The sequence below is a fragment of the Stenella coeruleoalba genome (assembly GCF_951394435.1).
Source record: "Stenella coeruleoalba genome assembly, chromosome: 5".
In the NCBI taxonomy this organism is placed as follows: Eukaryota; Metazoa; Chordata; class Mammalia; order Artiodactyla; family Delphinidae; genus Stenella; species Stenella coeruleoalba.
Window position 1 is genome coordinate 86344539 of NC_137150.1, and position 13795 is coordinate 86358333.

The following is a 13795-nucleotide window of genomic DNA, read 5'->3' on the forward strand; positions in this document are numbered from 1 at the left end:
CACATCACTTCAGCATCCTTTGTATCTTAACAATAAACACTTCTCCCTATGGTTCTGGATATTTGCAAATATTCCCAATCATTCCTGTCCCTGTTCTGTCCCTTTATTTTTGCAGGTCTTCTTTCATTTTATGTGCAGGAAAAAAAAAAAATCTTACTTGTTCTCATAGTGGGAAAGGCACTGCACAAAAAAAGCAGGGAAACCCATGGACCATTTTCTCCATCCACCTTCATCAGTATAACAAATCAGGAAAAATTGTAGCTAGAGTCAAGTGAAGATGCTTTTACTGACACCAATGGGCCTGAAGTAGACAAATTTGTTTCCGTTAACCTACTATCAATGTTGCCTTCATTGACAGGTGTGAAAGGACATACCGTAGAGGGCGGTTTCTTCCCCTGAAATCTGCTGCCTTGTTCAGGGAAACAAATGATGTCCCCACCAAGTAAAGCCTTAGAACTTTAACTTCATACCTGCATGATTTTTTCCCCATCAGAGAGAAGGATAGGTAAACACAGTCCTTCAATCCCCAGTAGTAATTGCATCTGTGCAATTAGACAAAAAGATGTCAGGTTTCTCAGGGGTTATCTCATTTTGTTAGCAACAGGAATGTGTCCAGAGATATTTCTGATTACTTCAGTTTATAAACTACAAGTCATAGTGTTAGCACACAACAACCTTTATGTCGATTCTACAATGGACTTTTGCTGATTAATCCATCCCCTGTCATGTAACCAATGGGTGACTTCCTAATGAGAGATGAGTTTATTTTCAAATGTGAAATCTGGTCAATAGTTTAATCCAAACTCAACATATTTTAACACACATATTGGAAAGGTTTACTATATCATGCAAGGCATAAAGTTGATTAGAATATCTTTACAATCCTATGAAGAGGGTAAAGTACAGTTCAGAAAAGTTATATCTTTACATTAACCAACAAAAGTTTAGCAATTGTATTTCACTCTCATTACAGGGTTTAGGGGTGAACTCTGAAAAAACAGATTATAAAAATGTCTTCTGCAATTGTGATTTTGTCCTTCACTGTTCAAGTAAAATCATGTGTCATCCAGTTGCAAAATCTTATTATTGGCAACATGTATACAAACCACTGCAAATAAAAAAAAAAAAAATTGTACCCAGGCAGGCCTGACAAAGATTTTACAGACACTTCTAATCTAATCATTTCGCTTGTACTAGTAAGTAATGTCATTATTTTCCGCTTCTATTCTTTTGCCAATGTGTAGAAAGAGTACATTCATACTTACAAACACACACAACATGACAAACCAGGATAAATGGCATTTGAAAATCATTATAAAAGGACTTTCCTGAAGTCATTTCATTCAACAAAAATTAATTTAACTCTAAAAAACAAAGGCTAATTGTAAAGAAAATACATAATAAAATAGTACATTACAGAGTACATTAAGTTGAACTTCATTTGCCTTTTCATGGAATCACAATACTTCTGTAAATAAGGATTTTAATTGGTCTGTTCTTTGGTGAAAACAGCTGTATTTCATAGTTGTGTCATGTGAGGCTGCAACAAAGTGAAATCAGATAATATAAAGAAAATCAGCTACTGGTTGCCTTTATTCTCAGTACTGGGAATGGAGAAGTCTTCATCAAAATAGCTCCTAAGTATTCTCTTTATTTTAAATTGCCCAATGTGACAGAATGTCTAAGACTGCTTCTTCCGAAAACACACAGCTTTTTGTTCTTCTTTTACAAAGAGTAGTTTGCTATATATGTACAGTAGCTTATGCTGGTAGTGATTCTTCAAAGTCAACTTCCTGGGCACTTGTTGGCATCAAAGTACCATTTTAAAATGTAGAATAACACTAACTGCAGTTCATCACTTGAAACTACTACTGTTAAACAAAGGTGATATCAAGTCTTTGGTTTTGGTGTAGTACTTTAAAAGTAGGGCCAAACTCCTCGTACAATATATTCCCTTCCAAGCCCTTATTTGCTTATATTTATAAAATAACATTCAGCAAAATACTCCTTTTTCAAAAAAGCCAGTTGATTACCAGTAAAGTCAACGCCAATGATTTGGATGCTAAAATAATTTCATATTTTCCAAGTACATATAGACACTTGTAAACGGTTTAGTTTATTTCACCAAAATCAACAATTGATAAAAAAGAATTTATAAGAAATGTTCCTATAAGTGATGCTATTTACGAAAATAGTGTTTTCTTTCTCCTAGGTGCTTCAATTCTTTGCTATTTATGATCAAGCTTTGAGTTATTTATGCTCAAGCTTTGAATTAAAATCCCTTCTTTCCCTTTTACAAATGACTTCCTGTTTATATGAAAACAGTTCTGAGTATCCGTAGTTAAAGGGACGGGTCTCTTGGGTCTTTCCACCTGGTGTTGAATATGGCTTTATTCTTGTAAGAAATTATTGCAGTCTGCCCTGAAGTGGACTATTCCGTTAGTTCACTACAACAAGAAGTGAGTGTAACCTTCCGCCCCAGTAACTATAACATCCATCCAGATCCGCATGGCTTCTGGCGATGGGGCCACCATATAGTAGATTCTGTCATGCGTCTTGACGCTAAAGGTGAGTAATGGATTAGGACTCTAAAAAAAAAGGAAAAGAACATAAAATAAAATCTTGAAATTATAACATTAAATATAACACAGAGATATGTGACGGCTTCTATGTAGCTATTACTTCTGTTCTAATGTAACCTATTCCCTCGCCCTCAACACCTTTCTCAAGATTGACCATATTTCTGGCCTTTCTGCACAAGAACTCTCACAGTGAGCTCACCAGTAGTTTTAGCAGCTACTTGAAAAGCTCCAGCAGGGTATCTAGCTGATAGTGGGTGCTCTAAAAATAGCTCAATAAATGTTATTCTTAGCCCTACTAAGATGTTTCCTTATGATCTTCCTCATAAGTAGGTAGTAGCTCCTTCTTAGAAGCCTAGCAAAGAGTTACTTAGCAGGGTCTCCCAAACCAATATATCCAGAATATTTTCTCATTTTGTCATGATTTATTTTTTCACAAAAAGATCAGCTGCACTAATTACTTTACTTCCATGTTTACTTTTCCAGCACCATTCTGATCATATCTACCCATTATGTCAGAATAACAAATCGAAATTAATTAGAATTCAAAAAAATACCTTTTCCCCTACTTAATTATGCATTCAAATCGTAGGAATCTGAAATTCAATGTTTACCTTATTAGCATTCTTGAGGTGATCATAATAGACTTCTTCAATGGCTTGAAAGTATATTACTCCTTTTAATTTAGCTTCATGCTTGTCTGCAATGGTAGATGAGTGTTAAAACAAATACTTTATCACCACTGATGGACAGGAAAAGTTATAATTTCATTATAACTATCATCATTAAAATATTTATCTAGCATTTAAATTATCTAAGATGAATTAAGATAACCTAGGTTAGTACATTAGCCACACTCTATCCTGAAAAAAGAAAAAAAAAAAGGTTGGAATTAGCAACCTTAAACAAAAGAGACTAAGTGACTTTACTCAAGGCTCTTCACGAATTAGCAGTCAAAAGGTAACCCAGAATACTGACTGTCAGGTTAGCACACAAAGTGTAAACACCATTGACATCAAGATAAATTATTTCCCCACATTCTCCAAGATAGTAGTTGTAATGAAAATATTAATAGGCAGCTCTGTTGCAATGAAATTTGTAACAAGTGTGTTTTTTGATTTCTAATTTAAAATAAGATTCTACTTATGTTTCTTTCCTATCAAATTTCTTGTCTAGTATACTTGATATTTTATCCTGTTCTCAACAGAGTTTCATGTCAATAATTTAATGTCCTTTCAGTGCAGCGTTTTCCAAACCGCTTCCAAAGATTTCGTCAGATTTGCCATAAAAACCAAACAGAGCATAAAACAAAACAAAAAACAACCAAACCACCGACCAAACAGCATCACTCTGTGGTGCCTAATAACACCAATATGTTCTTGAGACATTCTGTAATTTAAACTCTGCAGGAATGATAACACATGCAAGCACATTAAAGAATCTCAAAATGATGGATGAGGATACAGAGAAAGAGACTCTATCATACCCTGTTGGTGGAAATGCAAATGAGAAAGTCTCTTGTGGGAAGTCAATTTGGTCAAACATACACAATGAAAAATGCCAGAATTCTTACTCAGCAATTCTGCTTCTAAAACTGTATCGTACAAGACCTACTCCTGCACGTGCACGTGTATTTGGGTTCGTTAGAGCACAAGCTGCAAAAGATCTGCTGGAGCTTTAAAAGGGAACTGATCTAATGCTAGACCAGCCGTGCACTGCAGTCTACACAGCCACTGAAAAGACTGAGGTAAATCTGCAAGTGCTCAAAGAGAAAAATCCTGAAATACTGTTATGTGAAGAAAGGTATGAACAGAGTGAATGATTTGGTCCTAACTGTATTAAAGAAGAAAGAATACCTATATAGACTGAAACATACATGAAAAGGAATGGAGAAAGTCTGAAAGGATATTTCAGGCTTAACAGTGTTAGAAAAGGTAGAACTTTTGTGATGGGAAGAGACTTACTTTCATTATATAGACTCAGTTCCTAGGGAAACTCTGTTTTAATTAATACCATGTTCGGTGGGTTTCCACCAGTTTCTGTGAAAGAGGAGGTCAATGTGTCTCTCAAACATTTGGTGGAAAAGGTCCTGCAACAATGAATTCATGGGAAAACAATAATACTTTGTTTTTTGGAAACAGAGGTAAAATAAAATCTGGAGATAAAAGTAAACCTTGTCAGTGTCTCAAAGCAGGCAGAAAACTGGGGAAGAAAACTTTTGTTTGTAGGGCACTTCAGATATGAGGAAGAATCTGAAAAATACAAGCTTAAGAATGAAATACAAATCCCAGAGAAGAGGAGCAGAAAAGAGTGAAGCTGTTTTTTCTGAGTTATTTTAAAATTTTATTTTTGGAAAATTCTGGCTGAGGTTGTCTTTGGAGACTAGCATGTAGCAAAGTTTTGTTTATGCATTTTGCAGACACTAAATTGGCATTTATTACATAGGCATCTTTTCTATTGTATTAACTAAAGAGACTGTCTCTGGATTCTTATAAAACCCAGGGTCAGAAAGCCCAAGAGAGGCAACCTGTGAGGGTTAGTAGACCATTTACTTCAGGCCACTCGCCCCTGTGGCAACTGGAACCCCACCCAAAGAGCCCCTAACTGAAAGGCATGCACCCCCTGCCCTTTCCTCACCCCGATTCTGGGGGTCCACTGCCACTGTTTCCTTTCTTCCACATGCTTCTTGGTTGCTCACACCCCTATTCATAAACATACCCTGACCTCACACTACAGATTCAATGACTGGACTGTTATTTTTTATTACCTCGATACACTAGGTAACAATTCCCAACAATGCTCATAAATGCTGATACAGTCACCCCAAGGCAGGGTCTCTTCATAACCTCTAGTCTGATTCTCCTCTTACTCAGCAGTTGAAAAGAGGGCAGAGCTATTCTTATGCTGCTAATGGACATATTTCATGTGTGATCTACGTGTACATAAGGGGCTTCTTAATAAGTAAACCGGTTACACAAATACTCCTGTATTTATAGAAGATTCAGTAGGGTATCGTTCTCATAATCCATCATTTAAAGAATTCAAAAATATTCCAGTCACTTAATAAATACTTACTTATTCACTAGTTCACTGATAAGCTTCACTCTCTGTGCTGAAATTGTCATTCTAGTATATAAACTACAGTTGAATGACTGTCAGTTAAGCTGCCTAATTGTGTGTGACTTTAGAGCATATGACCATAGAGAAATAAATAGAAACCTTTTTTTTCTGATTTCACGGTTTAAAAGATAATATTTTGGTCTAAAAAATAAATTCCACTTAATATTTATTTGGGCTTGAGCTTATTTCAGAACTAGAATAGACTAACTCACACTTTTTAAATAACATAATTTTTATTATTTCTAGAGGAAATTCATATCAGGTAGACCATATAATCTGAATAGAAAATAATATACATCTATCAAGCTAATATTGCCATTAATTCTATTACTTATCACTCTAATTATTTATTCTGAATTTCATTGCCTTTGTTCTTTAACAGAGAATTCCTGATTTGAATATATCACTCAGATTTTTTTAATCACCCACCTGCATAATAAGAGAAGGTGCGCTTGTTCCGATCAAAAACAAACCAACGTTTTTTCCAAGTTTTAATTTTTCCACCCATTTTGATAAGGAATCCTCTGCAGGTCTTCTCTGTGATTGACACATGATAACAGGTATCAATATTGTGGCCAGCAGTCTCCACGTGGCTGCGCAAATCAAAGTCTTCCTTCCGGATAGGCAGATAACGGGTCAGAGGTCGAGCCTGGAAAAGCACAAGCCCATCTCATCTATAGCTAATTATTTGTTTTGTTTTAGGTCGCAGATGTTTAGAAGTGAAAGTGAACTGAAAGGCCTAAGTGTTAAAATGTCCATGTGATTATGAGAACTTAAGCTAAACATTGTCATTTGGAATCTAAAAAGAGAATGGCATTTTAAGAAGGATGCTATGGTATGGGGGGGAAGTGTGGATAAACTCAGGCCAACAGATTCTATTCCTTGAAATGGCCAGATGAGAAAATGGAAACATGTCATTTACCTTAGCTTTAACAGAGGTACTTAGCACTTAAAAACACAGGGAAATAAGGCATGAAGTTATCTGGGCTGCTCCTTACAGATGAGGCCTCCTCCTCTGTAACGTATCCAGGAGTTCTCCCTGCCACAACTCAACAATAGTTCTCCTTAAATAACCGCAGACATGACACAATCGACTGAACATTATTTAGTAAGTCCAGCCCCCGAGGATGTATGTACATGTCGGCTTGCATACACCCTGTGATAGAAATTGAAGGCAGAGATGTATGTTTTGAAAAGTGAAGCTAAAATAAGGTAAGAAGTGGAATCAAAGCTGTACCCAATGAACTGTCCAGGACGAGACACTGAAGAGATGTACATAGATGTCTTATTTTACTATGGCCGGAGTAGAGGTTCATCGAATCTAGGAAGCACATATTGCCACGGGTAGTATTTCTAAAATAGTCTTTTATTTTACCCTGTTAAATAACCCCACCCCTTTGCCCTGGGGGAAAATAACCTAATCATACACTTGGAAGCAAAAGTTATAATTGGGATTAAAATAGAATTGTGCCTTTTGGTTTTGGCTTCAGATATAAAACAGGCATGGGTGACCTTTACACTAAATCAAAATGTGACAGAGGTTTGGCATAATGAAATAAAATGAACAAGTTTTACTTTGTATTTTGCCTTTATTTTGCCTTTGATTTTGTGGTACTTTGACGTTAGACAGATGCCACAGGTTTACTGAGCCCTCGAAGCACATGAAGCCTTAAGGCGAGTCTCCAACCGTTGTACTTCAGACTGCCAGCAACTGTGAGGAATAAGGGAACTGGTACCTTTTTCCATGAAGTCTAGTAAGCTTTGGTAAAACTGATTTGAACTTTAAATTACATAGCACTTAAAATTTTATTTTAGTTTCTCAGGAAACATACATTATGTAAGCAGTTCTAGTGACAAGAACAGAGACTCAGACTCTACTGACTGAGATAGGAAGTCAAACAAAGTGGATGGTTTTCCTGAGTTTTGCTTGAGTTCAGGAATCCTGTGCACATGTGTGTGGACTGATGCAGCAAAGGGGAAACGTGTGACAACACAGTGGTTAGGGAAAAAAAACCCAGAACATGACCACCACCACCAAAAAACCGGGCTGGTAAAAGTATCCTGTTCTGGAGTGTTTGCTTCCAAAAGATGTCTTAATAGAATCCCTTCTCTTTCTCAACTTAGTTTGGATGTTGTATTTGTTTTCAGTAATGAATCCAGCTGCATTTTCAAAGCTGCTCAAGAAGACATTCTCCTTCTAAATATACTACCAAAAAATGGGTAGAAGAAAAAGTGCCTCTCCAATCAAAATGTGCCACATATAACTAAAGAAAAATATCATTTTGTTAGTAGTTCCCAGTGGGTTTTGAAATAAACACACATTTTTTTGGCCCATTAATGCACATCTTTCTCTCAGCCATTACAGGTCAAGGGCTAATAGGCAGCACAACCAAAGGCATCCTCAGACATAGCATGACCGTCTTCTGAAAAACGACCACCAGGGGGCAACCTACTCCAATCCATCCAGATTGACCAACCAACCTGTGCCCTTTGTTTCTCCCTTATTTTTACTTCCTTTTCAATTAACTTCTGCCTCTGGCTGGTTTCTTCCTGCAATCGTTTTTCCAGGAGTTCTCGGCGTCGTTTTTCTTCTTCCAGAGCTCGTTTCTTGGCTTCCATTTCCCGTTCCTAAATATCATTATGCAGAAAAAATTTTCAGATATACTGGTTATACTTGAATGATTCCAATACGAAAACAAATAATTCTCACTATACAACTCCTGATTTTATAGCCCAGTATATATCTAAGACTAAAACACCCGTAATCACCATTCACAGAACTTTCAAAAGCATCCTGTGCAGAAATGCAACCACTACATTTAATTAAAAATGAGATATTAAGTGAAACACAGCTTGTGACTCTATTCAGTCATTTCATACTAATGACCCCATATATTAAAAACTCTCCATTTTTAATATAAAAAAGGCTCACTAACTGTGACCCAACACCAGTCACAACTTTCGGCCTTTCTTTGATGGCCGTAGGTCCTTCCAATTCCTGTTGTTGCTCTGTGGCTTCCTGGCCGACGGTCACAGAGGAAGTGCCCAGGGAAGTTAGAAGAGGAAAGGAGGTGCCCTTTCAGGCAGGATGCAAAGGCATTTGGGGAATTCCTAAGGAAGTTCAGATTCTGGCTTGAAATACAGTCACAATAACATGGGAGTTTTAATATTACAATAGTGTCTTTACCACGAACTGGCAAGGCAGAGAGAATGCGTAAAGACCTGCCATTCCTCCTGTTCCCCGGCAGGCAAACAAAGGCGCTATTGAAGGGAAAATGTAATACAAAGCATTCATTTCAGTTTATGTCCACACAATATACATTTTACATTATGAAAAATGGTAGTGCAGTAAAGAGCCATAGAGAACATCTCTCTAACACCCTCACTTCTCAGAAAGGAAAATGGGGCCAGTGGGCATTCCCTGGCAGTCCAGTGGTTAGGACTCTTTGCTTTCACTGCCGAGGACCTGGGGTTCAATCCCTGGCCAGGGAACTAAGATCCCACAAGCCATGTGGCACGGCCAAAAAAAAAAAAAGGAAATGAGGCCAAGAAAGGTGGAGTGACTACTTCAAGATCACGCTGCTTACTGAGGCCTGAAAACAGTTTCCCAGTGTCAAGTGCAGGGCATCTTGAACTACTACATGAAAGATATTAGGCCTACCCTGGATTCAAGAAGCCTGGTCTTCTCTGCATGAGCCTGCTTCAGAAGTCTCTCCATTTCTTCTATTCGGGCAATATTTGAAGTGCTGGCACTGAAGAAAACACGAAAGCCTTTCAAGAATACTGCTTCTTACGGATGTCTCTTCACACACACACACACACACACACACACACACACACACACACGCGACAAGATCCAATACAATTTAAAGGATGTTACTTACAAGAATCACTGGTCTGAAGAGGCAAGTCAATTCAATTCTGAAAACTGTAGGTGAAACTTCACTTACCTCAGTTTTAAGAGATAAAACATAGGCGAGGAAAATAATACCAAATAAAGTGCTCTACTCATAAATAAACCAAAACCAACTCCTACAAACTGTGTTCTCAAAATGTTTCCTCCAAAGTCTAAAAATTTTGGCTTGCGGGAAGTCTTCCCGTTAGTTTAATTATTCAGGGATGTCAGACCAACAACACTCTCACCAAAGTTCTATGTAGATGACCCCTAAATTTGGAAGTCACTTTATTTGGTTTGGGATCATGTATCACCAGCTACTTTTTTGTTATGCCTTTTTGCTTGTGGACATTTTATTTCTTAAATGGTGATCTAAGATGGCCAGTTAAAAAAATGAATTCCTTTACAGGTATGATAGAAGGGTAGTGGCCAGTTTTGCCAATAAAGCCCGTCCACCATACGAACGAGGAAACTGCATGAAGGGATTCAAGAGCTTCAAAAGTAAGGCATCTTGAGAAAGACATCACATAAACACGTGAAGGAAAAAACCAAAGGGAGTAAAAGCTGCAAGACCAGACAGGATAACGAACAGAGAAGGAGAAGAACTTAGAAATGTTTAACATTAAACAAAATATATTATTTTTCCCTTGTTTACATTTTATTTGACTATTCTGGAAAAAAAGGACCATGGCCTAAGTCAAAACTTATTTATTTGGATGTTCCAGCCATGGAGAACCAATGCTATTTCTCATGCGTGTTTATTTGCATAGTCACTTAAATGTATCTTCTTTTCTAGACTCTCTTGGCTATAGAGAGGCTTCTGTGCCTGTATCCTCCATAGCATAAAGCCTGGCACACAGTAGGGGTTCATGTTTGCTACACACATTCATATAAAAATTAATTCATATAAAAATGAATAAGATAATCATTAGTATAGTCTCCCTAAATCATATTGTTGATCAACTCAAACCTAGGATGTTTGAGGGCTAAGAGTTCTTTTGAAGAGAAACATGACCACAGTAATGTAGGACATATGGTTTATCTTAAAATCAGTACTGTGCACACATGTTTATAGCAGCTTTATTCATAAATGCCAAAACTTGGAAGCAACTAAGATATCCTTTAGTAGGTAAATGAATAAATAAACCATACTACATCCAGGCTATGGAATATTATTCAGTACTAAAAAGAAACGAGCTATCAAGCCATGGAAAGACATGGAGAAACTATACATGCATATTACTAAGTGAAAGAAGCCAATCTGAAAAGCTAAATACTTTATTACTCCAACTATATGACGTTCTGGAGAAGACAAAACTATAGAGGCAGTAAAAAAAAATATATTTTACATACTGTAAGAGCTACTTTGGTTATTTTGTTAAAAAATAATTAATTTTTATCCATTGACACCTACTTGTTCTCTATAGCTACACTTTTGCTATTGATTTAATATTTCCTTGACATGTAAACCACTTTTATTCAGCAAAATTATTGCTGCTCTATGATACTGTGTTGCCACTACCTGATACTTTTGGGGGGATCAGAACTGCACCTGCAGTGAAAAGCAAAAGCAATTGCTATAGAAATTTAGGGTGAAGACTTGTCAATACAATGGCATGGAACAAATGAAATGCCATTTGGCTAGCACCTGTCATGCCAAGGGAGAGCCTGAAGTCACTGAAGATACACTTTGTAATGCATTACCTGTAGCACAAGACACTCATCATTGGTTTCTCCAGCCCACCTAAATTACAAGAGGAGCAATGCTTTCTCCCATTGCTCCAAATTCTGACCTTCAGAAGGCAGGCACATTTCTGATCTCATATGTAATTACTGTATGATACTGAATAATACTGAATCACTTGGTCATTAATGGTATAAAGATGACTAGTTTTGGGCTTCCCTGGTGGCACAGTGGTTGGGAGTCCGCCTGCCGATGCAGGGGACACGGGTTCATGCCCCGGTCCGGGAAGATCCCGCATGCCGCGGAGTGGCTGGGCCCGTGAGCCATGGCCGCTGAGCCTGTGCGTCCGGAGCCTGTGCTCCGCAGCGGGAGAGGCCACAACAGAGAGAGGCCCGCGTACCGCAAAAAAAAAAAAAAAAAAAAGATGACTAGTTTTGCCTCCTTTCTCTACTTAGCCATATTCTATTTTATCAACTGAAGATTACTTTTTTTATGTGACCAACTTTGGTAAAAACCCATATTCATAAAGAAAAATGAAACTTCAGTCAAGGGTACGGGAATCTAAATAGCAGATTTAGTTTTCAGTGCTGAATAATACCTTTCAGCAAAATCTGAATTTGCTTTTTAGAATATTCACTTTAGGGGCAAAGGCAAAAACAGAAAAAGGAAGAAAAAAAAGCAAACAAGAACATTGTCATACAACAAACAAATAAATAAGCAAAACGCAAAACAAAATTCTCCATAAAAACATAAAACTTTTCCAAGACTGCCTTCAGCATACCAATGTTGCCACTAAATGAAAAGCCATTGTCCCAGAATATTTATTTTCAATTCATTATCTCAAGCATTTTTTCAGGTTAAGCAAATTACTACTCCTTATAAAATGTCTAATCTTTCTCTATTCAAAAAGATTAGGCTATCTGGTCTCTTTGACAGCTGTCTGCCCTCCTCTGAAATCCTCTGGTTTTCAGTATCTCTTCTGAAAGAATTCCCTAGAATAAAATGCAAACACTGGGTGTTGACTATCTAGGGTAGAAAGCAGAATACAAACCTTTGCCTGAAACGAAGGGATTAGAAGCATCTGAAATTCTGGTTGATGTATCTCTTAAAACCAAGCTCAGCCTTGGATGCCCTCAACCCCATACCCAGTCTTGTCCCCGCCCCACACACACACTGCTGGTGGGTAATAACTATAATGAGAGATCAACTTCCTTAACATTTTCTCAAAGCATGAACACAAGGTCAGGGCTTATTAGCAATAGTAATAAGAACATATAATTTTAGGTGGTATTCAGAACACTACACTCTATGAGCTCATTCAATAATTTTAGCAGAAAACAGACTTTATGCAGAATTGACCTTCAGCTGCTGTTTTCTAAGACCCAAGACCTGTTTTCTTAGCTTTATATTTGTGTACAGTGTAAGTAATGATGTTGAAAAAGCAAAAACACTGTCTGACTCAAAGAACTTTCTGCTGGACACGAAAATGATGTCTCAACAAAAAGTGTAAGGCAAAGGTACCCACAACTCTGAGTAATTCGATAATTCTACCAATGGTTTTTTGTGACATAATAAACCACAAGACTAAGTTTATGTTGCTAGAACTTCAGCATGGAATTACCTCTTTAAAATGTGTATAATTTCAGGATATTTTAATACATAATTTTTTAAAAATCTAAAAAAAGAGAAAAAGTTTTAGTTCTTTCTTTTTCTACCTGTCTGCAAAAAGTTCCCATTTAGGATGTGCTGTTATACTATACATGCCAAACATTAGTTCCCTGTTACCATTTTCCTGATGTTTATCCCATCATTTTCCTTCATAAAAATAGGTACAAGCTTATCGTAGGGCAGCATGAACTTTTTTTAGGTAGATGGTGGCACAGAAGAGAAACGCTTGTTTGTTTGTTTTTTCTCTCTCTGTCCCTTTTATTTATACTAGACCTTTTGTAGGCATCTTCTACTTTGGCTTCAATTTTTTGACATTCAGAGAATCTGACAGCATATTTAAATAAATACTATTTGTAATTTCTGACCATGGTGATTGGTTAGTTATCTATGACTGCTAGCAGCACTGGGTCAGTTCTCTGCGAAGTAACTATGGAAAATGATCATGGCCACATGTAGCTACCTTCCAGGAATGATCACTCTGCAATAATGCTATCCTCTTAATGTGGCACATGTAGTGGAGTCAATTCTCATTTTCTACCTTTGGAAACCATTTAAAGAAAAAGTAAGTAGGTGAACAAATAAAATTAAATTAAGATTTTGGTGGCCACTGTGCTTAAGTCTCTAGACCTAAACTTCTAATGCTTGGTAAATCTAACTGAAGTGTCTCCCTTTAAGGTAATTTCCTGTACTCACTGCTGCACTGCTGCTGTTACCACCTTTAAATATGAGAGATGGGGTTTGAGGAGTGATCATTTGAAGGGATGCATATTTACTTTCAGGTTTTGGTGGGGATGAAGAGGCAGGGGGCAGAAAATGGAGCAGAAAAAGCCACCAAGATAGGAAAACTAT

The 13795-nt window shown here is 37.2% G+C and overlaps 1 protein-coding gene across 11 annotated transcripts in view; it reads right to left on the bottom strand.

Moving 5' to 3' along the window:
• Positions 1-158: 158 nt before the first annotated feature.
• The window catches only part of PHLDB2 (pleckstrin homology like domain family B member 2), a 130107-nt gene continuing 116470 nt past the window's right edge, over positions 159-13795 (bottom strand). For all 11 annotated transcript variants that reach the window (XM_079921609.1, XM_079921618.1, XM_079921611.1 and 8 more), the window contains 5 exons: positions 9361-9451; positions 8181-8327; positions 6129-6348; positions 3194-3279; positions 159-2588 (listed from right to left, as the gene is read on the bottom strand). In XM_079921609.1, coding sequence (XP_079777735.1) covers positions 2448-2588; positions 3194-3279; positions 6129-6348; positions 8181-8327; positions 9361-9451 — 685 coding nt within the window. In that variant the 3' untranslated portion in view covers positions 159-2447. The remainder of the gene's footprint in view (positions 2589-3193; positions 3280-6128; positions 6349-8180; positions 8328-9360; positions 9452-13795) is intronic.